Consider the following 24,481-nt stretch of genomic DNA (forward strand, 5'->3'; position numbering starts at 1 on the left):
ATTAGTCGGTTCGGGAAGTGAGCGCTTTAATTCGAAAACGCAAAACATGAAGACATTGCGAAGTTGTTTAAGATGTCAGAAGATATATCCAAGAGTGTCTGACATCGATATAAAAAAAATGTGGAAATGGATGAAGAAACGCGAAAAGGTGCAGGTACTTAATTTTTACTGGTACGAAGAAAATTATGGTTCGTTTGTAAATCAATTTCTCCAAACTAGCGCCATCGAACGCACAATGGCTATGAGACGATCTTGAGAGTGCAGGCCCGTAGATAGAAGCAGCAGCGCTAGTCACATAGACAGGATTGCATTTCCTCAGCCTTCGAGAGCTCGACAGTTGATGCGGGTATAAAAGAAATCGATTATATGGCGTTTGGACGCTTTTAGTGCTTGCAGCTAACCTGGAAACAGGCTGTTCTGACAGTTCTTCGGATGCTATTATCTCTAAGCGAAATTACAAAATAAGCGTCAGTGCCCTTAACTTGTGCTTAAATGCACTGTTCTGGCCAATGGTGCATAGGAAACCGTTAACCATTGCCTCATGTGATGATTCAGACACCGTTGACATTCGTTGTGGACCTTAGTTGGCGTATACTGGAGGTAATATTTTCAAAGAAGCGCTTTTTTAGTGGTGCCTAATTGCGAAAAGAGGGCTTATACGACGGCAGCGAAAACCGTGTCTGTACTCCCTTTCTTCGTCCTTTTTCAGCCGTTCAGCACGATGAAACTAACAACTCAGGCAGTTGTCTGTCTTTCGCGTGCTCTGTCTAGCGAATGCATGCTTTGCATTCGCATGAAGAGAACTTCTCCACTATGTGACTTCTTCTACGTTTTTATTTGTAAAAATGCAAACTGGCAAAATTGCGAAAGCATCTCAAGATCTATGCGGCCATAGAACGAATGTAAATGGTTAAGTATGATTCGTATGAAAAAAAAAATGAAGTTCAGTGCAACTTTCCGCGACAAATCTGAGTGAGCTCGCCTGGAGACTGTTGTGTGTAGAAGTGCTTTGAACACCTGCGCTAGAAAACGTCTTTTGTATTTCTAAACATGTTATTTTAAGCACGCACCGTACAACTCTCGCTTGACGTACTTGGCAAATAGAGTGCGGTATGCTGTTTGCTGTGAGCATGCCACCTAGGAAACGATGCCTTCCTTGACTATAGAAACAGCTCGCTGCTGGAGGAACGAGTAGTTGGTGCAGACACCGCGCAAGCCATGTGGTTTTCGCGCTGAAAAGAAAGAAACGTCCAACAGCTCTCGAGTGCACCGGAGACCGTTAGGCGAACGTATTCTGACACAAAGTGTTGCTGGCTTTATTGGCCACAGGGAAGAACGCGTCCCGTGGGGAGTTTCGGACGCGCGGAGCTCGGCGCGTGTGACGCTGGGAGCGCTGGCGAGCCTCGGCGGAGCAGCGCGCGCATGTCGCCCGCGACGAGGGCTGGAGGCCCTCCTGTTACACGTGTTTCGATCGGCATCCTCATTTGTCGTCGCGGTGAGTACCCGAGTAACGGGCATTGATAAAGGATCGCCTAAGTTTAGCCGTGCCCAAAATGCTCATTAGGCGATGAACTGCGCCAGCACCCCCCGCTGGCGTTGCGCCGAAAATAGACGATCCACCCGAGGCCCGAAGCGCGCGCCGTTCAAGATCGGTTTTCCCTCGCGGGAGGCACCCGGGAAGCCAGGCCGGTGATGGGGGAGGGGGAGATCCAGTCTCGAGGGACGACGCCGAAAGAGCCTTTGTTCGACACGAACGTCGTGCTGAAGACGCGCACTGAGTCCACGAGCGCTCTTGGTAGGTTAGTCCATCAATGAACAGACGACGTACATTAGGCGTTGGCGAAGGTTATTTCCTGAAGTAGCCGGAGGTCAATGCGGACGGCGCCGAATCGCGTCGCTAACCGTTACTTACAGGTCTTGTAGCCGGAGCAGTTTAGCAAACAACCGGACGTACGTCGAGCAACTTCATATGCATATGTGCGCGGCTATGGAAGCGAGCAGTATTGAGACTTTTGTTGCGCTACCTACTATCAAAAAATATTAACTGAAGCTCATGGTGAATACAAGGGGGGGTACTGCGCACAAAAAGACAAGGACAAGAAGATAACAGAACAAGCGCAGACTCGCGACTAACTTTATTTGAAAACACGATACTCCTTTTATAGTTTCAAACTGTCACATCACACACATGTGGAAACCAAAAACCTTTCTTCATTCTGATACAGTTTGATAGACGGGTCACTTACGCAATCTTTATCCTTCAGTTTGATACAGAACGCCTCCGCCAACTCACGCGCCACCTGGTCACGGCTCCTCCTCAAAACTTTTGTATCTGTCAGCAAAGGCAGGCAAGGGTTATTGCGCGTAGCATCCGGGCATGCGCCACAGTGCAGGGGTAAATTCGACCCTGTCCCTGATTTCATGGAAAGCTGGTGCTCTCTTAAGCGCTCATTCAGACATCGGCCTGTCTGGCCGATGTATACCCTGCCACAGGTGAGGGGAATCTGGTATACCACACCCGTCTGGCACCTGACAAATCGAGTGGCATGACGCTTCTCGCAGTCCGCTTTCCTCTTCCCTCCGGACATGACCTGAGGGCACAATGAGGCCAACTTGCATGGGGCGGTAAAAACTACCGGCACGCCGTAGCTTTTCGCCACGTTCTTCAAGTTGTGGGAAATTCTGTGAATATACGGTAGAACCGCTGGCCTCATATCCTTAGAACGGCCACTATCCCGGCACGTCCTATCTTTCAGTTTGCGCAGAAGCTTCTCTGCCACTGCAACAATGATTGAAGCAGGAAAACCAGCCTTCGTCATCCTAATTACCTGATTGTTGAGGCTCTCGTGCACCAGGTGAGCGCAAGACTTAGACAAGGCGCCCTGCAGGCAATACGTTCCGATAGCCCGTTTGACTGTCTTGGAATGTGCTGACCTGAACGGCAACAGGTCTTTCCGTGCACGTGGTAAGTACATCCAGCAAACGTGATCTGGTGTTAAAGTCAGGTTAATATCTAAAAACTGTAGCTTGTCATGTTCCGGTAACTCGTGAGTAAAGGTTAGACCCTTCCCATGTCGTCTAAAAATCGATAAAAATTCTTCCACAATCACAGTGTGCGTCGCGCCAGGTCGATCTTTAAGAAACACTAAATAGTCATCAACGTACCTAAATATTTTCAGAGTTGTCTCATCGTCAAAATAGCGCACCAGATCACAGTCAATGCTGGACAAGAAGATGTCAGCCAGTACAGGTGCCACACAGGAACCAATGCAAATTCCTTTGCGCTGAACAAGGACCTGATCGTTAAAAGATACAAAGGTAGAACCAAGATAAAACTCAAGTAAGGACATAAAATTGTTTAGCGTTATACCGCAGGCATTCTGAAACGCTATTACACCCCTATTTTCAATACAAGACCTGACGGCGCAAAACAGGGCATCGTGGGGTATTGAAAAGAACAGGTTTTCAACGTCAATTGAAAAGGCGTAGCCTACAGGCGGAGCATCCTGTAGGTAGGCGACTATATCATCCGAGTTCCTAGTCAAGAATGGGTCTTCCACTACCACCAATTTCAGACACTTTTGAATAAACACACTTACTTCACGCTGCCAAGTACCTTTTTCACTTACTATGCACCTAAAGGGCTTGTCAACCTTATGTGTTTTTACAGTGAAAAACAGTTCTAAGCTATCGCGCTTGGAGTTAATAACTGCTCTCGACAGTTTATCTAAAGCAAGGTCCTTGCACAGCACAGAAGCTTGGGTCTTTACCTTTGACGGTTTCATCTTCTTCCGAACAAAGTTCTTCTCGACTGCTTGAGCAGCTTTTTCACCAAACATCCCCGAAGTCAGGACGACGAAGCCTCCCTCTTTATCAGCTTGCAGAAGGGCCAAGCCGTTGTCTTTGAAGAAAGAGACAACTTCTTTTACTGATGTCTTGAGGCTTGAAGTGCTCCCACACGCAGACCTCCGAGGCTTAGTAAAAGAAGTTGTCTCTTTCTTCAAAGACAACGGCTTGGCCCTTCTGCAAGCTGATAAAGAGGGAGGCTTCGTCGTCCTGACTTCGGGGATGTTTGGTGAAAAAGCTGCTCAAGCAGTCGAGAAGAACTTTGTTCGGAAGAAGATGAAACCGTCAAAGGTAAAGACCCAAGCTTCTGTGCTGTGCAAGGACCTTGCTTTAGATAAACTGTCGAGAGCAGTTATTAACTCCAAGCGCGATAGCTTAGAACTGTTTTTCACTGTAAAAACACATAAGGTTGACAAGCCCTTTAGGTGCATAGTAAGTGAAAAAGGTACTTGGCAGCGTGAAGTAAGTGTGTTTATTCAAAAGTGTCTGAAATTGGTGGTAGTGGAAGACCCATTCTTGACTAGGAACTCGGATGATATAGTCGCCTACCTACAGGATGCTCCGCCTGTAGGCTACGCCTTTTCAATTGACGTTGAAAACCTGTTCTTTTCAATACCCCACGATGCCCTGTTTTGCGCCGTCAGGTCTTGTATTGAAAATAGGGGTGTAATAGCGTTTCAGAATGCCTGCGGTATAACGCTAAACAATTTTATGTCCTTACTTGAGTTTTATCTTGGTTCTACCTTTGTATCTTTTAACGATCAGGTCCTTGTTCAGCGCAAAGGAATTTGCATTGGTTCCTGTGTGGCACCTGTACTGGCTGACATCTTCTTGTCCAGCATTGACTGTGATCTGGTGCGCTATTTTGACGATGAGACAACTCTGAAAATATTTAGGTACGTTGATGACTATTTAGTGTTTCTTAAAGATCGACCTGGCGCGACGCACACTGTGATTGTGGAAGAATTTTTATCGATTTTTAGACGACATGGGAAGGGTCTAACCTTTACTCACGAGTTACCGGAACATGACAAGCTACAGTTTTTAGATATTAACCTGACTTTAACACCAGATCACGTTTGCTGGATGTACTTACCACGTGCACGGAAAGACCTGTTGCCGTTCAGGTCAGCACATTCCAAGACAGTCAAACGGGCTATCGGAACGTATTGCCTGCAGGGCGCCTTGTCTAAGTCTTGCGCTCACCTGGTGCACGAGAGCCTCAACAATCAGGTAATTAGGATGACGAAGGCTGGTTTTCCTGCTTCAATCATTGTTGCAGTGGCAGAGAAGCTTCTGCGCAAACTGAAAGATAGGACGTGCCGGGATAGTGGCCGTTCTAAGGATATGAGGCCAGCGGTTCTACCGTATATTCACAGAATTTCCCACAACTTGAAGAACGTGGCGAAAAGCTACGGCGTGCCGGTAGTTTTTACCGCCCCATGCAAGTTGGCCTCATTGTGCCCTCAGGTCATGTCCGGAGGGAAGAGGAAAGCGGACTGCGAGAAGCGTCATGCCACTCGATTTGTCAGGTGCCAGACGGGTGTGGTATACCAGATTCCCCTCACCTGTGGCAGGGTATACATCGGCCAGACAGGCCGATGTCTGAATGAGCGCTTAAGAGAGCACCAGCTTTCCATGAAATCAGGGACAGGGTCGAATTTACCCCTGCACTGTGGCGCATGCCCGGATGCTACGCGCAATAACCCTTGCCTGCCTTTGCTGACAGATACAAAAGTTTTGAGGAGGAGCCGTGACCAGGTGGCGCGTGAGTTGGCGGAGGCGTTCTGTATCAAACTGAAGGATAAAGATTGCGTAAGTGACCCGTCTATCAAACTGTATCAGAATGAAGAAAGGTTTTTGGTTTCCACATGTGTGTGATGTGACAGTTTGAAACTATAAAAGGAGTATCGTGTTTTCAAATAAAGTTAGTCGCGAGTCTGCGCTTGTTCTGTTATCTTCTTGTCCTTGTCTTTTTGTGCGCAGTACCCCCCCTTGTATTCACCATGATTGACCGACTAGCCCAACAACGTACGCTCTTAAACTGAAGCTCAGTTTGAGATGCCGTTTGGAATGCTTCGTCTCACAGCTGCATATCAAAAAGATATTCAGCGCTGTGTAATGTTGCACAACCATGTCATATGCTTTGTTGGATGTACCTAATGCTTCGAATGCCATAACAAACTGACGTCTTTATCTGATATTCTTTCTTAAAGTTAACGATAAAATTGAGATGGCGTGTATTAGCTTTCCAGCATTCGCAATTCTGCAAAGTTATTGTCACGTATCGTCCTTGCAATAACTGTCAGCTGTACGAGCATGACTCAGTAGTTCTTGCCCTTGCGGCATGCACTTTCACGAGGCCCTAATGCCTCTGTTGGACTTAGCTACTTTGCCAGTTCTCGCTATCTCAGTTCTCTTCCCTAACTGTGATAACAAATCTTTAGTCATTAAAAAAAAGCAGCGTACAAGGCCACTGGTCATCATTATTTATATTTGAAAAATATATAGATGGCAGAGTGATACGTACCTGTTTATTTTTAGCATTTCCGAACCAGGGCATAGATGCTAGGTTCCTTACTGGCCGCTACGCGCTTCCGACCACATGAGATTCTCCGGGGAGCATTCTCCGGCGTCTTCTTTAGTTTCACACTAACTTTAAAATTTAGCAAACACAAGGACCCATGTTCTGGAACGCTAGTAGTAAAGCAAGGGTGCGAAGCATCTACGTCACCATCGTCGTGCTCTCGCTAGCGTTTCGTCTTTCCGGCGCTGACAAATTCAGGGTGGAGCGAAACGCTGCATCCGCTCTTAGTCACCGGCAGGTCGAGAGAGCCGCTCGTCCCAAACGAATGGAAACATTTGCCTCCAAATATCCCCCATCTATTGTTTCCTCAAGCACTGTGTTATACGCGTGATTCAAGAAGTACGCATGTTTTCGCAGACGTGTTTACTTTTCGCAGATATGCAAGCGCGCATTTGATCTCGGTTAGATAGCACATGCGTGATGATCCGTCTCTTCCAAAGCAACCGTACGTGGTGGCTTCTTTTCTTGAGAAAGTACAGCATTGCCCTTTGCCAACTTTTATTTTCTTCTCCTGTTGGACGGGAAGGTGATTTGTCAACTGCCGCAAGTATTCTGCTTTCTCTCGGCTCTATACTTTATTGGCAGTGTTTTAATCTGTGTAAACTGGCGAAGGACAGGGTTAATTGGAGAGACACGGGAGAGGCCTTTGCCCTGCAGTGAGCTTAGTCAGACTGATGATGATGATGATGATGATGATGAAAATTTCCTTGGCCGATGGGCCGGACGGGCAGACCGCCAAGCGGTGCCATTGGCTCTTTGCCGGTTGAGGGGGGGGGGGGGGGGATTGGATTGGGGACAGTTGGGGGTAAGAGTTAATGGAGAGCACCTAAAAAATCTGTGATTCGCTATGTTCTTCTCTTTGCCAAGTCACTTATGTGATGAGCAGGAAAGCGTGATCAATGAGTTGGACAGGCAGAGCAGAACTGTGGGTCTAAAACTTAACATGCTGAAAATCTCAGCAATGTTTAGCAGCCTCACAAGGGAACAGCTGTTCACAATTGGGAGCGAGGTGCTAGAAGTGGGAAGGGAATACGACTGCTTAGGGCAGGTAGTGACCGCTGGTCCGGATCACGAGAGGGAAATAACTAGAAGAATAAGAATGGGATGGAGCGCATATGGCAGGTTCTCTCAGATCATGAATGGCAGCTTGCCAATATTCCTCAAGAGTAAAGTATGCAACAGCTGTATCTTACCGGTACTCACCTATGGGTCAGAAACGTGGAGGCTAGCAAAGAGGGTTCAGCTTAAGTTAAGGACAACACAACTAGCTATGGAAAGAAAAATGATAGGTGTAACATTAAGATATCGGAAGAGGGCGGAGTGGGTGGGGGAACAAACGCGGGTTAATGATATAATAGCCGAAGTCAAGAGGAAGAAATGGTCTTGGGCAGGACATGTAATGCGAAAGCAAGATAACCGCTGGGTACTGTAATGATCGGAGGCCCAGCCAGCGGAGAACGGCGAGCCAGTCAGGCGCCATCAGGTATGCGGCCGAAAGCGCTGCTGTTCGGAGGAGACGAAAGAGACACTGCGTGGGGCAGCTACTGGCGACGGCGTCGGCGTACACAAAGGCGTCTGATCCCCTTCGCCGGGGAGGCTGAGTGCGGCGCTTCTCCCGGACTGCCCGTGGACGGACGGACGGACGGACGGACGGACGGACGGACGGACGGACGGACGGACGGACGGGTGGGTGGGTGGATGGGTGGATGGGTGGATGGATGGGTGGATGGATGGGTGGATGGGTGGATGGATGGGTGGATGGGTGGATGGGTGGGTGGATGGATGGATGGATGGATGGATGGATGGATGGATGGATGGATGGATGGATGGATGGATGGATGGGTGGGTGGGTGGGTGGGTGGGGGGATGGGTGGATGGGTGGATGGGTGGATGGGTGGATGGGTGGGTGGGTGGGTGGGTGGATGGATGGATGGATGGATGGATGGATGGATGGATGGGTGGATGGGTGGGTGGATGGGTGGGTGGGTGGGTGGGTGGATGGGTGGATGGATGGATGGATGGATGGATGGATGGATGGATGGATGGATGGATGGATGGATGGATGGACGGATGGATGGATGGATGGACGGACGGACGGACGGACGGACGGACGGACGGATGGATGGATGGATGGATGGGAGCGCCCCCTTTGAAACGGGGTGGTGGCAATTGCCACCATGCTCAGCTTTTCTTTTTTTTTGTTTACTGTGTTGGCAATTCTCATTAAGATTCTCCATCACCTTTGCCTACGGTTTCCTACAATTCTAACATTATGCCACATCTCTGCTTTTCAGCCACCAATCATCCAATCGCTTTTTGCTGACTTCCACTGCAGATTTATTTACATGACCATTGTTATCTTTAAACCCTAGGGCCTCAGAAAGAGTGACTGTGCCTGCATCGACATCCGGATGGATACCATCACATTTGATTATGAGGTGTTCAATTGTTTCCACAGATCTACCACACACTGCACATGTGTCATCTTCTTCGTTAAATTTCTTTTTGTAGCTGCGCGTTCTAAGACACCCTGATCTAGCTTCAAAAAGTAGGGCACTGCCTCTTGAGTTATCATAGAAAATTTCTTTCCTGATCTGCCTTTTCCAGAATCGATATAGTTCTACACTATGTTTCTTTTCAATTGAATTCATCCAATTTTTAACTTCCGCGTTTTTAACCTGTCGTTTAATGCTCTTTCTTTCTCCGTCCTCATGACCGGCATACTTACTGGTTAGTTTTCTAGTTCTTTTCCGCCACTGTGAGTCAACGTTCTTTCTGTATAAATATTTAAATACCTTAGCTGCCCATCTGTTATCGTCCAATTTCCTCAGGCGTTCTTCATATAGTATTTTACTCTTAGCTTCCCGTGCCTCGAACGATGCCCAGCCCATATCCCCTTGTACTGCCTCGTTTGTGGTTTTGCCGTGGGCACCTAGTGCTAATCTTCCAACAACTCTTTGATTTACGTATAATCTCGACTGAACTTCTGCCCTTAAGCACAGAACCGCATTGCCGAAAGTAAGTCCCGGCACCATTATTCCTTTCCAAATACCTCTTAGTACTTCATATTTGTTGTACCCCCATAATGCCCTATGTTTCATTATCCCGGCGTCTCTTCGTCCTTTTGCCCTAAGAGCCTGTTCATGCTTTTCCGTGTATATCTGCCCTTCGTTTAGCCATATCCCGAGGTATTTGTATTTGGCCACTTTGGGTATTTCGTGGCCTTGTATTGTAAGCACCTGATCAGTTGTATCGTTAAAAATCATCACACCTGATTTAGTTGCGCTAAAACTGAATCCTAGAGCGTCTCCTTTGTCTCCACAGCAATTAACCAAAGTTTGTAAATCTTCCTGGCTATCTGCAACAGTACAATATCGTCCGCATACATTAAACCCGGGAGTCGCTGCTCAACTACATTTCCGCCTAATCTGTACGATAGATTATAACCCAGATTACTTTCTTCTAGCCTTCTTTCCATATTTATCACGTAAAGCATGAACAGCAGCGGTGACAGAGGACAACCTTGCCTTAATCCTTTGTGCACCCCCACAGTTGTGTTACTTTTTTTCCCTTCCCATGTAATTTCAACTTCATTATCTCGGTAGATTTCCTGTAGAAAATGAATTACCTCATCACCAATACCTAAATATTTCAATATGCTCCACAGGAGTTCCCTGTTCACGTTATCGTATGCACCGCTTATGTCCAGAAAGGCTATAAACAGAGGTCTATTTTCCGCCTTAGCTATTTCTATGCATTGGGTAAGCACGAACATGCTATCATCTAACCGCCTACCCCTTCTGAACCCATTCTGAAGTTCTCCGAGTATCCTATTCCCTTCTACCCATGACTGCATTTTTAATTTCACCGCCTGCATTGCCAGCCTGTACATAACAGATGTTATCGTAATCGGACGGAAGGATTTTATGTTCATCTTATCTCCTTTCCCTTTATAAATCAAATTCATTTTACTATGTCTCCAGCTGTGCGGAATTTGCTGATTTGTTATGACTGCCTCCAATGCTTTTATCAGCGCGTCCTTGCTTCTTGGGCCAAGTTCATTAATCAGCTTAATTGGAATTTCGTCTATCCCTGCGGATGTGGTTTTAGGAATATTCGCTTCCGCCTTTTCCCAGTTAAGACTAGTCAGTTCTAAGCTGTTCTCTTTTGTGCTGTCCTGTGTTGCCGCCTCACTTGGGGAGGCGGCAACACAGGCGCCGCCAACTCAGTGCCCGCGTGCGCCCTGAGGAGCCGAGAGCGGAGGGGCGACACGGCTGATTTGTCCCTGAAGAGGTCACCGGTGTGGGCGGTCAGCGCTCGCGTCCCCATCGATCAGGATCATCACACAGCAGCAACGACCTTTGGGCCTGGTCGGCCCGCGGAAAACCAACAGTTCGCGACTGAGAGACGCCAAGTTCCTCCTTGCCCGTGTGTGTGTGTGTGTGTCTGTGCGGTGTGCGCGGTCACGTGGGGAGGGCGGAGCCTAAGAAGACGCTAGCGGCCCATTGGTCGCTCAACCAGAGATCAGATTCCCTAGCTGGGTGCCTGTGGAATGTGAACTGCATTTAAGCAGCAATCTGGGGCGTGCCAGATCCTCCCCCATTTTCTGACTTTGGTCTCCTTGCTACTGTACATAATGTAAAACAAACCTTCAAGCTTGCTATTCCTCCCGAAGGCTTCCCTTCGTAGTCTGCTGCTTCGTCCTAATGCGGTGAAGACCGTGGTCCCGATCCTCGAGCACATCAGTACCGGAGTGAATTCCAAGAGAAGGCGAGCGTAGCAGGAGGCAGCAGAAAGTTAGGTGGGCGGATGAGATTAAGAAGATTGCGAGGATATGGTGGGCGCAGCTGGCAAAGGTCAGGGTTAATTGGAGAGACATCCGAGAGGCATTTTCCCTACAGTGGGCGTATTCAGGCTGATGATAATGATGATGAGTGAACAGAACATCCATGCCGTCGGCCTCCGCGACTATTTCTTTCCCGTTACTCAGAAATAGACGTAATGGAAACACGGAATAAAAGCTTCTTTTTTTTCAGTATGAAATCGTTTCTGGTACGTGCAACGGATAAAGGTAAAAAAAAGCATGATATGTGATTGAATTTAAGAAACCAGACTAATCTCTGAACGCATTAAAGCACTAAAAATGTCGCAAATACACAAGCACATTCATTAAACGCAACGTGCTGGTACAGCGGTGTGGCCGTTGAAAATTTGAGGTTTTTCGGGCAGAACGGTCAGGTTTAGCTGCGAGCTATTAAATACTGATATACAGCATGCCTTCTGCTTCCCTGGCAGGCGAAAGTGTGAATTTGGTTTGAGGAAAATGTTCCGATTTTTTTTTTTTATTACATGGACATAAAAGGAGATGTTCGTGCCTGATTGTGACGCCGGCTACTTCTTTTCACGTATTGGAAGAAAAACACTGGAACTGGCGACATAACGCATACATATCTGGTGTAAAAAAATACGCATATTGCTGCGAAGTTCTCTTTCAATTTACTCTTTACGTCGAACGTTCACCTCGGCACGGTCTTATCAGGTTCTGTTCCGCCACAGAAGGCGTTATATCCATAATGTATGTCTGTTCACGCTCCGCGGCAACCTTGCTCACCAAGCGTCGCGCTCATGCGCACGAAGTCATGATGCTGTAGAGAATGTTGGCGGAAATGAACGCGAGTTGAACTTGCGCGCCATTCTTAAACAGAGCGCTGCTGACAGTAGCGACAGCCTGGACCGATGAATGCCAACCGTCCGCATCGCCGCCGCCAGAGGTCTCCTACAAAGAGTCTGTTTGCAGTTTCGCCTGCCAGCTTGCCTGTCGTCACCATCACGTGACAGCACGTAGTATGTTCGATCCTCTGCTCGTGGCGCTGGAGTTGTAAAGAAGTGCGCGCTCTTAAGCAACGCACGACTTGTTTGGACACATCCTACATACTGAAAACAGCTATCGAATGGCTGAATAATGAAGAAGAAAGCCACGCAGTAACGGAAAACACCACCGTACCTTGGCCAATCCCCCCGCGTGGGTATGTGCCATTTTCATATGGTGAAGAAGAAGAAGAAGAACGGAAAACAGAAGAGAAATGGTTGGATAGCAGCTCGCTTGTCGTGGTGGCTGGAATCGAATGATTGTTATCCAGAATCTCAAATTGGGTTCCGCCCTCACATTGGAACAGAAGACGGTCTGGCTGTTTTGGCTGCGGACGTACTAAACCATTCTCCCCTTAGTCATCTTGTTCGTACGGTGATCGCGACTGACATCACAAAGGCATATGACAACGTCCTACACTCTTCTATTCTTGGCACCCTTCAAGATCTCGGTCTCCCGCATCGCTTTCTCCTTTCAATTCACTCATTTTTAACAAACAGAACCTTCAGTGTACGTGTCCATGGGAAGCCTTTTGGTCACTTTACCTCCAACCGCGGTGTACCCCAGGGCTCCGTCCTCGCCCCCACATTATTTAATGTAACTTTTATACCTCTTGTCCGAGCCCTAGAGAAAATTCCTTCTGTGCGCGTCCTTGCGTACGCCGACGACATAACCTTGTGGTCCTGTAATCCAGATGCGTCTGTGCAACAGTCGGCGCTTCAGCAAGCGCTGGATGCCTTAACATCACGACTACCCCCTTTGGGTCTGACCCTCTCGTGTAATAAATCTTGTTTTATTCGCATTGGCAACAGAAGTGGCTTACGGAAAGCAGCACCTTTTACCTTTACGGTAGACAATTCTCCAATTCCTCAAGTTGAAAGTGTGCGTGTTCTAGGTCTTCTACTTCATACATCTGGGACTGGGACTCCGTGGCTAAACGCGACCCGTAAATCGGCTCACGCTACTCTTGGTCTGATTCGACGCATAGCTATGCGCTCTGGCGGAGCGCGTTTTGATACTGCCCGTCAGCTCGTGCGCTCCATCCTTCAGCCGCGGATAGTGTACCAAGCGCAATTTCATCGCCTCACCCGACGACAGTGGGACTCCCTTGAATCAATCAATCGGGAGGCTATGCGCGCCATAACTTATCTTCCGCGTATCACACCCATACCCATTCTGCAAGAGTACGCTCAACTTAATACATTGAGTGAACTTATCGACCAGCGTGAGGCAAACAGAGCACGCAAGATGTCGCTTCAGCTTCATCGTTTACAGACTCTTCCCCCATGGTCATACTGTCAGCTCACAGACAATCGCCCCTCTGCTTCGACGCCGATATCAGCCGCCCATCTTTCTTCAGGGTGCATAATATACACCGATGCATCACACACAGCAGTGCAGGGAGTTACTGCAGTTTACAGTCCCTCACATCCTCATACCAACTCCCGCGCTACATATAGCACGGATACTTGCTCCCCCCTGGCCTTGGAGCTTCAGGCGATACACAATGCCATTGCTTCCCTTCCACTCGTACCTACTTTCGATATTGTACACATTTACACCGACTCCCTTGCCGCCCTTAAGCAGCTTAAGGCTGTCCGGCGCACATTCCAAGTTACACAATCCATTCACCAACTTTGCACAAAATACCCCTGTCCTGTGCGTATACACTGGATTCGCGGGCATGCCCAGGATCCGTATAATATTCATGTGGATGCAATGACACACCTTGACACATCCGATATCCCGCCACCTTCCCCTCTTCCCTCAGATCCGTTCCTGTCCCATGTTTCCGAGAAACAGTCTTTGCGTCAGCGAACACGCGCTCTAATTCCTCCGTGTTCGTACCCTCTCCCCCGGAGTCTCACTCGGGAGGAGGAGGTATCTGTGCGCCGGATTCGGGCAGGAGCGGCTCTGACTCCTTGTGTGCGTCATCGGTGGCGTGACAAACGTTACGAAGTGACAGACAAGTGTCCCCATTGTGGTGCTGCGCCCGACCAGTGTGATGAAAAACACTTGCTGTGGACTTGCCCGGCTACAGCTTCCGTGAGACGACGTTTACTAAGAAAGGTTGGCCTGCGATGGGACGTTGCAGACGACTATACCAAGTGGACTCTAGATAATCGACGAACTTGTGCCGCTTTTTAAGCGAGGCTTGTTTGCACTCCTTTTTATAACTTTCTTTCCTTTTTCATTATGCCTGATGGCAAACAGCTCGAATAAAAAAAAGAAAAAAAAAAAGAAATGGTTGGAGGTTAAAGGCCCGTTCACACTTGCGAGTCGCAGAGGTCGCGCGACTGTTTTGGTCGTAAAGCGACAGTCGCAAACGGTCGCCCTGGTCGAAAAGCGACAGTTGCGGGCCAGTCGCTCGGTGCTCGATTTTTCAGCCTCGCGACTGCGAGTCGCAAACCTCTGAACCAATCAGCGAGCGAGACAAGCTTCCGGCAACGACACCGCTCGCGGGCGCGCCGGGCGACGACCTGCGCTGCTCCCAGCGGGCTGCCGTAGTCGTCTCTAAGCCTAGCCGGTTTCATATCGATGTCGCAACTGAGGGCGCTTCGGATCCTGGCCAGCGCTAGTAATTAAGATGCTGCTTTCGTCACCACTTTATTGTGGACCTTGTATCATAATAATATCAAGACATGCTCGACTTCCGCGACGCCTTCAGCAGCGGAGCTAGCAGACAACAGTCGAGCCGCATGGAGCAGCAGCAGCAAAGCGGCTCTGGGAAGAAATTTGCTTTTGTCGCTGTTATCCCTTCTACCAGCAACTCGGTACTGGCCAGCGATCTTCAAAAATGATTCATTTTTTACATTCCTGTACCCAAGGGCTTGGTATGAACGCGAACAAGCAATATTTGCGCATTTTTGTGACGCCGCGGCGGCCGGCGTACTGCAGGCTGGTAGGCCGGCCCTACAGAGAAGCGCGCCTCTGTCATCGTGACGCTTGTATGACCTCGGTGCACATCAAAACCGTCACGACAACCTAATCTTCGCTCGGGTAGTTGTATTACATTGCGAATAGCAGTTTAGACTATCGAGCGCGAGTACAGGAGGCGCGGCCAAAACAGGCAAAAACTCTCGAAAGCGCGCGAACAACGTCATTCCCGAGAGTTTTCGCTTCAAACGAGAATCTAACGAGAAGGCGACCCGCTGGTCGCGCTTGCAAGTGTGAACAACGGTGTTGTCGAGCTGCTGCTTGGTCGCAAGCGACTGCGAGTCGCACGCCCTTTGCGACTCGCAAGTGTGAATGAGCCCTAAGACACATACATTCTGTCGCGAAACGCGCGCGAGAAGTGACGTCGGGTACAATCGCTGATTGAGAGAGCAAGGCGTGCGTGGAAAGAGCGACGTCGCTTCTTAGCTGTCGCGTTTTCAAATAAATACGACAATTCGCAAAAAAAAAGACAGTATTTTTCAATACACGAACGACGCTTAAAAAACAGCCTTTCGGCAAAAAATGTGAGGTCAAAAAGAGAAAAGAAGGAACTGTTCGGCCTCAGACTGAGAAGTGTCCGTGGCCTTCCGGTGTTTTCTTTTCAGATTAAGCTTGCTGCCCAAGGTGAGCTCCTTTATCACGACACAGTGATATCTGTGGTGTCACTGTGTTGAGTGGGGGACTGAATATCCTGCCGTGCATGGTCAAGGTATCTACGATCTAGTTCTGCTCCAAGTAACGGTGTGATGGTCATAAGCCTGAAGGCGTTGTACCCAGCATAAAGTGGGCATTTTCATAAATTCTCACCGTCACAGTGACAAAATGTTTGTAGCGGATGGAAACTTTGACATAACTGAACGTTCACAAAAAACGTTGAGATTTTTTTTCTTATTTTGCCTGCAGTGCCTGTTTATTATACACCGCGGATTTGTTTTGCGGTTTAATTACAACCGTTCACGTATGATGCGAGCGGGTCTTTAGTAGCGCTTGAACGGTAAACAGCGGTAACATATTTATTCGTACCCACAGCCGCTTCCAACTCTGTGAGAGGCTGCTTGGCGTTTAACACATTTCTGTTTTTTTTTGTTTATGTAGTTTTACGTGCCAAATTAACAATGTGGGCAATGAGGCAAGCCATATATTGGAGAACCATGAATAAATTTCAACGAGCTCAGGTTCTTAAACGAGCTCTGAAATCTCAGTACGCAGACACAGTGCGGCCGCCTAGACCGCTATCGAGTTCGCGAACTCGTTCTCAGGTTGGCGTAGCGCCATAGCCACTTAAGGCGCCACCACCGTAACCACGCCATAACCACTACGACGGATAGCACTGGGGAAGAGAGCGCCGATACATCGGTTGATGCATCTTAAGCGGAAGAACATGAGGTATTTCCTTCAGTGGTACGTTAAAAAGAAAAAAAAATAAGTTTTACTTAAAGTTACCGGGAAATGTTCAAGTTTGGTGCGTCGGAGACACGTTCACATGATAGCCAGTAGTGAAGAATGAATTGCGAAACAATTTTTTCAAAGGACGCCTGCTTGCTCAAATGGACTGGTGCTGTTACTAAATCCTCGTAAACGAAAACGGCGGAAAGAGTGGTGGTTTGGGGTAATGTTACGTAGCAACGTACAAGTACAGATTTTGTCCAGAACCATTTCCTTCAGGAAGCCGTGCGGAGACAGTCTCAAACGGCTTCACGGTGGTCATTTGTATGCACCGCTGTTCTCTTATTAAAAGGTTTCGAGTGATAAGCGTCTTACAGCGTACGTGACACCCTGCAGCGGTGAGATAGTGAGCACATTCGGTCAGATTAAAAGGGGTACTTTGGATCGAGCGCCTGTCCTAGCATCTACGGCACGCGCCCATTTCTTTGTAGAAGTAGCAAAGCTGATGTAAATAGAAATAAAGAAATAAAGAACTGAAGTGCCGAAGTACTGCACTGCCTACTGATGCGTTCTGGGCCGTTTGCGGCGTCAGGATAACGGGCCAGTCAGGAGATGGCGGCTAACGTAGTTTTTCTGTGCAGAGCGGTCCGGGCTTCTCTCCGAATAGGAGTAAAAATTGGTAATGTTGGTTTTTGGTTTTAACTACGACGGACTACGACGCTCTGTCGCAACGCTGGCTATAGGATTGAGCACGAAAGACACAGGCGTACGCGAAAAGACATGAACACTGCGCATCCCCCTTTCGCCCTTCTTTATCCTTCATTCGTTGCACACTTTCTTCTGGTTTTATCACGTGTAAGAGACTGGAACATTGTTTGGAAAGTGCGCATATATACAAGGTGTGCCTTTCATCGCACTTTGCGAGCACATTCAAGGTTCTGGGGGCTTAATCCCCTAGAAGGAGGCTCAACAATGTTCCACAATTACCAGGGCCGTGGACGTGTGGAGCGAGCCTGAGTAGCTAACGCGGGCCCCTTCCTCATCCACGCAGGTGTGCAGCGGCCGGCGCCCGTGCCCAAGGGGGCCAAGCGCAAGAAGGACCCCGGGGGCCGCGAGGCCGAGCCCTCTGCCGCGCCGTCCCCGACGCCCGCCGTGACCAACCCTGGCGGCAGCCCTGGCATCCCTTCGGGCGCCAGCCCCGGGGCCCAGCAGAACCCGGCGGCGAACCGGGCCCGGCTCTCGGAGAGCCCCGTCAACGGCGGAGAGAGCGGCGACAAAGCTGCCCGCAAGAAGAAGGCGCGCACCACGTTCACGGGACGACAGATCTTCGAACTCGAGAGGCAATTCGAGATAAAGAAGTACCTGTCGTCCAGCGAGCGCGCGGAGATGGCTAAACTACTGAACGTCACCGAGACGCAGGTGAGTGGTGGCGCCTATGCTTGGAGAAACGCGGAAATGCGTCGCCGGGAGCACGTATCGGTGCGGGTTAGCCCCGCTTGTTGCGACGTCACGAGAACCCGTTAGCAGAGACTGCGCGGCGATGTGCTCTGCCGGTATACGTGCCCGATCAACCTGATCTTGTGCATACGCGCGCGTATCCACTTGACGCAGTGAAAAGGCAGTGTATTTAGCCGCCACGGCGGGACGGAACGCTATCATCAACCGCTCACCTCTCGGTTCCCTCTTGTAGCTCATCAGATTGTGCGCTATGGGCTACGTGCCTGTGCGCTTATCGTCGTCTGAAAACGAGGCCGCAGGGACACGGCCAGCGCTAAGTGGGGTCGCCTCCCTGCGGCCTTGACAATGAAGATAGCGTGATGTGGCGCACCGAGTGGTCACATTAGGATTTAACGCGTGTTGCACTGTAAAGAGGCGTCGTTAAGGCGAGCGACGGTTCGCGAAACTCCCAGATGTTGCATGCATCGCATATAGGGCGACCAACGTAGCACACCGTTATCGAAGCCCTGAAAAGAGCAAGAAAAAAAACGGGGGGGGGGGGGGGGGGGGAGTATAGAAGTGCATCCAGCTTGGCCAGGTCAAGTAGTACTCCCAGCTACTGCCAAATGTGTGTTCATTGCTCGCATTCGACTTGCGCCGTTATCCTTCTTGCATCTGGTAATGAATTATTAACTGCAAGCTTGTCACTGTACGTCTGGAAGATTCCCATCTATTAAGTTAGGTAACAAGCCTCTTCATTGTTAGCCATACGTGACATTGATCGGCTGGCAGTAGAATTGGGTTGGTCCTATAAGCGTGATAGGCTGTGAGGAGCTGCAGCCGACGTGGCGCTTCTTTGCAAGTATGCCGTCACTGTTTGGATGCCTTAGTGAGACTGCAGGAAGTTTAAACGGGTTGCAGAGGAAGCTATATTTGTGCACCGAGCATTCTGGTCTTCCAGCTATCATTCGCAGCCGTGCTCGTCATCGCAGCGACCTGCGTGCTTAGCTCGTAGTGAGGTGAAATGTTACGCGGTGAAGACATTTCAACACTGTAGTCCAGTTTCTCGGACGGGAAATTGATTTAGATACAGTTGCTGGACTGTATTTTTGAATTTAGATCTTTGAGAATTTTGATCGTCTAGTAATTTTGTAATTACGCTTTCCAACAGAAATATTTGCCGTAGCTATGCAAGCCGTTTTCAGCAGAGTCCTGTTTTGGGTAAATTCTTACAGGTTTAGTGATTTATTGCGTGCAGCCGTTTTTTAGCTTCCAGCGTTCTATGACAAAGAGTGTTATTTACGAAATAAAAGAAAAGATCATGGAGGACACGCTGAGACGGCAGCACATATCTGGGGCCCTACGTTTTGGGGTTCTATTTTTCTTGCGGAATTTTGGGGCTGAAAATTGGGCGATATTTTTAAAATTAAAATTAAATTTCGGCACTGCTCAGTTTCTTGAGCGAAACCTTCTATAATTCGAGGTTCTTCGGGTTCTTTTTTTGAAAAAAATTTCGCAAACATGGAAATGTCAGGTTACGCTGAAAAACTGCTGAACAAACCAGATTTTTTTCCTCATTTATTAAATTATTTCGTCGCGTATACTAACGATCCCATGAGCAGCACTTCCGTGTAGGTGCAAGATCTGCCTGTCTTGTACTCTGCGAAGGCAGTCATTCAACATCACAGCAACAGTTTTAAATGCGCAAGAGCCCTTGAGCAGGATGTCATTAGGCTGGGTAGCGCTTGATACAATGATGTCATACTTTCTGAAGGGCTAGCTGGTACATTATCTTTCAGAAATGCTGTGCGCTAAATTTGCGTTCACAGGAAAAAAGAGAGACGACAGGACAGAAGCGTGTCTCTGCTTTTCCCTGTGAACGGCAATTGAGCGCACACAATTTCTAATTGATTCAATTGTTCCAATTAAATGCTTGGCCAGTACCCATGTTTGGGCCTCTCGCTTCAACGAATGGCTTTTCGAACTTATCCTTCAAATTAAGCCAGTTCATGGATATCAAGCGTTAAAAGAGGTTTAAGATCACTTGTTAAACAAAAAACTTCTCTTGAATAACCAGAGGATTCCCGCAAATTTTTCGTGTGGTGTCTTCCGCTTTATCCAGGAAAACGAACGTTCTCTCATATATGCGTCATAACGAACCTCTCATTTTTCTCTGTTTTGTGCGTTCTCTATAATCCGAATTATTCGGCTAGGAATCCTATCTAACCCGAGTTTCAAGAAATTTGTTCAAGGTGCAAGAATCGTGTAAAAAAAAAAAAACGAAGGGCCTACATATACGCCACAAGCGGAACTTCAGTGAAGCTCCTTTTAAGACATGTTGCTTCGTATTTTCAATCTTGAAAACTCGGCGCAACAAAAGAGAAGGACACGACCTCGTGTGTGTTTTCCTCCACGTTCTTGTCTCTTGTTTCGCTGAGTTTAAAGGTCGAAAAATTACAGTGACGTACCACTTGAACGAACTTATCTAGACCTTAGGGAAAGGTTCGCTCAAGTAAAAGTTCGCTGAATGGAAATGGGCCCGCATCCACTCACTTTGATGAGCCGAGCTAAGTTTCAGGCATACAGATAGTTTCTGAAGGGACGTATTTCACAATATTGAAATTCCACGGATGTGCTACGCGTTCAGCACCTTTGATAAAATGCTGGAATTTTCTTACAAACTTTTAGTATTCACCACTGCCAACTTCGGAAACTGGACAAGTTCGTCTTTGCTTAGATGCGTCTTTCGTGGTACCAATGTCTGCTGGGCAGCGAAAGCGGTCGCCTCTTTATACACATCAATGCCGCTCGTGGAAATTATTCTTTCATCTTCTCCGAGAACAGCCACTTTCTACGCTCCTTCCGCATACTAAATGTGAGGCAAGCACGCTAGCCTGTACGTTCGGCTACTGCTGAAGCTGCAAGCAGGCTGTGTAACCATAACAAATTAAAGCTGGCACGGAATCCCGAAGTTTTCAAAGCCAAAGTATAGCGCTGCGAAGTTGCGTTGCGAAGTTTCGCTAGCTTCGCAGCTTTGGAAGTGCAGCGGTTGAAGTTTTGCAGAAGAAATATGCTGCATGTCTGCCGGAATTATGTATTTGATTTGGAGTTAAAACTTTAACGCTTCCCAAAATGTTCGCTGAACGAGAGTTTCAGTGTGCTGAATTCTGTTAAATTCAAAGACGTTTACCTTGCAAACAATGGGATTTTGCGAAAGTCCGTTGGACCAAAAATTCGTCATGGTGGTTTTTCACTGCAGTACCCCAGAGTTTGACTCCCAAATAAATGCCGTTGACTACGTGTTGCTTTCAGCCGACTGAGGACCCTCATCATGCACTGAAACTTCAACGCGCCGGTGTCTTTGTTCAGCACCCTTGGTGACATCCAGCCGCTGCGGCCAGAAGCTGTCTCGTTATCGGATGGAAACATTACTTTATCACGCGTTCGCACTGGTTTAAGCGTCATAATCGAGTAAAAGCTTTAAGAATAAGATGCAGCTGAACACGTCAATAGCGCGCACTCCGAGCTGTATATAATGGAACATTTCGGAAAATTTGACCTCACGTTTTCTGCTAAACTCGGTGCCCCAAAGCTGCATTGTCCGGGTACCGTTGTTTTCCGTTTAGTGCCTCCTTCCAACTTTTCTACATTCATAAAAAACGTCGCGAGGCTTGCAGAGGAACTCTGGCGCCTTCAATCGATGGAACCAATTTCCTCTCTCGGTGGCAACAAATTCCATGCCACTCGGTGCAGCGGTTCGCCAGGGGGGATCGCTTATGGGCCGCCATTTATTCGGGACAGGAACGTTGATGCTGAAGCTCCTTCTTCAACAAAGAGGACCTACAAAGCTGGTCATTGTAAGTTCCTTACGCTCCCATAAATTGTTCCGTGATTCAGTGTGGAAAGAGCGAGCAAGAAAGAGACGCGAACTGAACTTCGGCTAGCCGAGTCTCCGCGCACGGGGTCGGATGCATCGCGGCCGTACAGGACCGCAAGAGGAGGAAGGGTCTCCCGAGAGGACGCGGCAGCCGGCACAGCGGCATAGCTCACGTCCCCACCGGCGGGGGATGCGCGCGCTGCCTGGTAATGGGCCGCCGAGCCCCGTGTCCGAGAGAGGCCTGGATTTGCCGCGGCCGCCCGCCGTGTTCGCTGGCGACAGATCTCGGCTCTGTCGCCCCCTCGCTCGCCTGGCGCGGTAACGACCCGAGGACGCCTAAGTAGCGGAAAGGAGAGGGACGCCGTCCTCTGATTGCCGAGAAATACCTAATGGGAATCGGGAGTCCGGAGCAAATGGCTCGGGGGACCCTGGATGGAGACAGAAGGGCCGGCCAGCGCGGGCCGACGCTAAGTGGTACCTCCGAGTGGGCGGAATGGCGCCGACCGAGGTCGGCGTCTTGGAGCGGGCGCCGAGGGGCCACGTTTAACGAGAAGACGGACCCTTGCCGGCCGAGGAGGAGTTAACTAAGCGAGCCCGCGGCGGCTGCGCGGGCGCCCGTATTATACAGCGCGACGCCGCTTTGCTGCTCGGGACGCGGAGCCGCTAAGTGGCCTAATCTGGTGTCGCTTAGCGTACGCGCGCCCCACTTCCCGGGCGCTGTTTTTGTTCCGGCGCTTGTTGGGCCCGGCCGCGTCCCCTCGGAAGCGCTTGAGACGTGCCAGGCTCTTCTCAAAGGCCGGTTCCTCTTTCGCCCGCTTCGCAGCAGCGTCTCCTGTCGTTGGCGCTGGGGCGGGGACGGGTCTCGTCTGGCGGCGACTGCGCGCGGCTTTTGGCTGCGGTCGTATCGAAACAGCGCGGTGACAAAGCTACGAATGCGCAGTCATGGACAAACATTTGCGGGCTGCGTATTTGCAGGATAAAAATCTTGTACCCATCGAAAACCGGAGTGTACTCAGCGGCACTGGGGATCGAACCCAGCACCTCCCGCATATGAGGAGGATGCTCTGACCACCAGGCCACCGCTGCGTGATAGCTGTACTAGAATGAACTGCCACTGTATGTGGGCCGACTCTGGCTTTCGCACGATAATACTGTATACATTGATCAAACTCATGGGGTTAGAGATATTAGCCTGAAGACGACCGAACTGCCTTTCTTTTTTCTCATGCTTCAGTAATGACTGCGCACACGCATAAAATTCGAGTGAGCAACCGATGAAAACAGTCTCACCTGCATGATCACCGCCGGGTAGTAATGTCCAGGGGCGTGATTAAAAAAAAAAAAACTTTCAATGTGAAGTGCGGTACATGACTGGCAGTGTACTGCCAGTTGACTGTACGTACGCTGATACACGACACTTGATGAGCTTAATAACTGCCCTCCGTAGGTGACGACGCGTTCTTCTGCAGGCATTTCCGCGCAACGCAGAGGCCGCTGAGCTGTTATATTAAGTGTATTTTTCCTTTGATATGGCGTTTCTATAAATCCATAGCACAGCCTTGAACGTCTGTAGTTACCTGGAGCAATTATGCAATAGTTCCGAAATGGACTGTTACTGTTCTTGGAGGCGCTTCATTCGAGGAACGTCTTCCAAAAAGGCCTATTACAGACTCTCCTTTTTGTGTGCTGTGTGTGTAAAGGAGAGAGAGATGAGGTAGGCTAGATTGCCGCGGCATTTGGTACGTGAGCTAATTTTAGGATTAGCTGGCGGCGGCGTTTGCTGGCCAGTCACTCAGGCGCTTGCTAATCACGAAGAACTGACCATACATATAGTGATCTACGGAAACTGGCGGCCCAGTTTTTTAAGTAAGTTACTAAAGAGACGATGTATGGAGTATTAGCAGAGGTTATTACAGGCACAGGTACCCAGGTAAGCAGTGTTGCAAACCCTGATCGTTTCTGGGTTAACGACGATTGGCTGTCCATAACTATGCCAGTGCCTAATAATCCATAAGTGAGTTAAAATGTCTCGGCTATGATTAAGGGTAAAGAAAAAAAAAGACAGCAGATGGCGGAAATGAAGAAAAGCTAGAAAGCAAACAAGAAACAGCATCATCGAATTCGGTGCCATGTGCCTCTTGTCAACTTCTGTTGGCAGACAGGAAGTGAAAGGCTTCGTGCCACAGTACGCGACTGTTGTCCGTCGTTCTCGTCCCGTCTTTAGCGCCGTTTTCAAGGCCAACTGTAAGTGGCATTAAGTGAAACACACTTTGTTCGTTAAAGTCTTTTTTTTTTTCTGTGAGGGACGGTGCAGTGGAGGGCGGCGGATGAATTTACACCACATGAGGTTGTTTAACGTGCTCTGACATCGCACAGCACACGGGCGTTTTTCTACTTCGCCTCCATCGAAATGCGGCCGCCGTGGCCAGGATCGAACCCACGACCTTGGGTTCAGAAGCCGAACGTCAAATCCACTTAGCCACCGCGGCTGGTCATTACAACATAATAAAAGGAATGAGAATAGCAGAAAAACAAAAAAATT

The 24,481-nt window shown here is 48.9% G+C and overlaps 1 protein-coding gene across 1 annotated transcript in view; it reads left to right on the plus strand.

Annotated features, from left to right (window-relative positions):
• LOC149350536 (uncharacterized) overlaps window positions 1–24,481 on the plus strand; it is a 197,311-nt gene that overhangs the window by 116,878 nt on the left and 55,952 nt on the right. Inside the window, exon 2 of the mRNA XM_089579580.1 lies at window positions 17,677–18,044. Coding sequence (XP_089435706.1) covers window positions 17,677–18,044 — 368 coding nt within the window. The remainder of the gene's footprint in view (window positions 1–17,676; window positions 18,045–24,481) is intronic.

This window comes from Amblyomma mixtum, chromosome 3 (genome assembly GCF_055824585.1).
Source record: "Amblyomma mixtum isolate Tamu chromosome 3, ASM5582458v1, whole genome shotgun sequence".
NCBI classification, from domain to species: Eukaryota; Metazoa; Arthropoda; class Arachnida; order Ixodida; family Ixodidae; genus Amblyomma; species Amblyomma mixtum.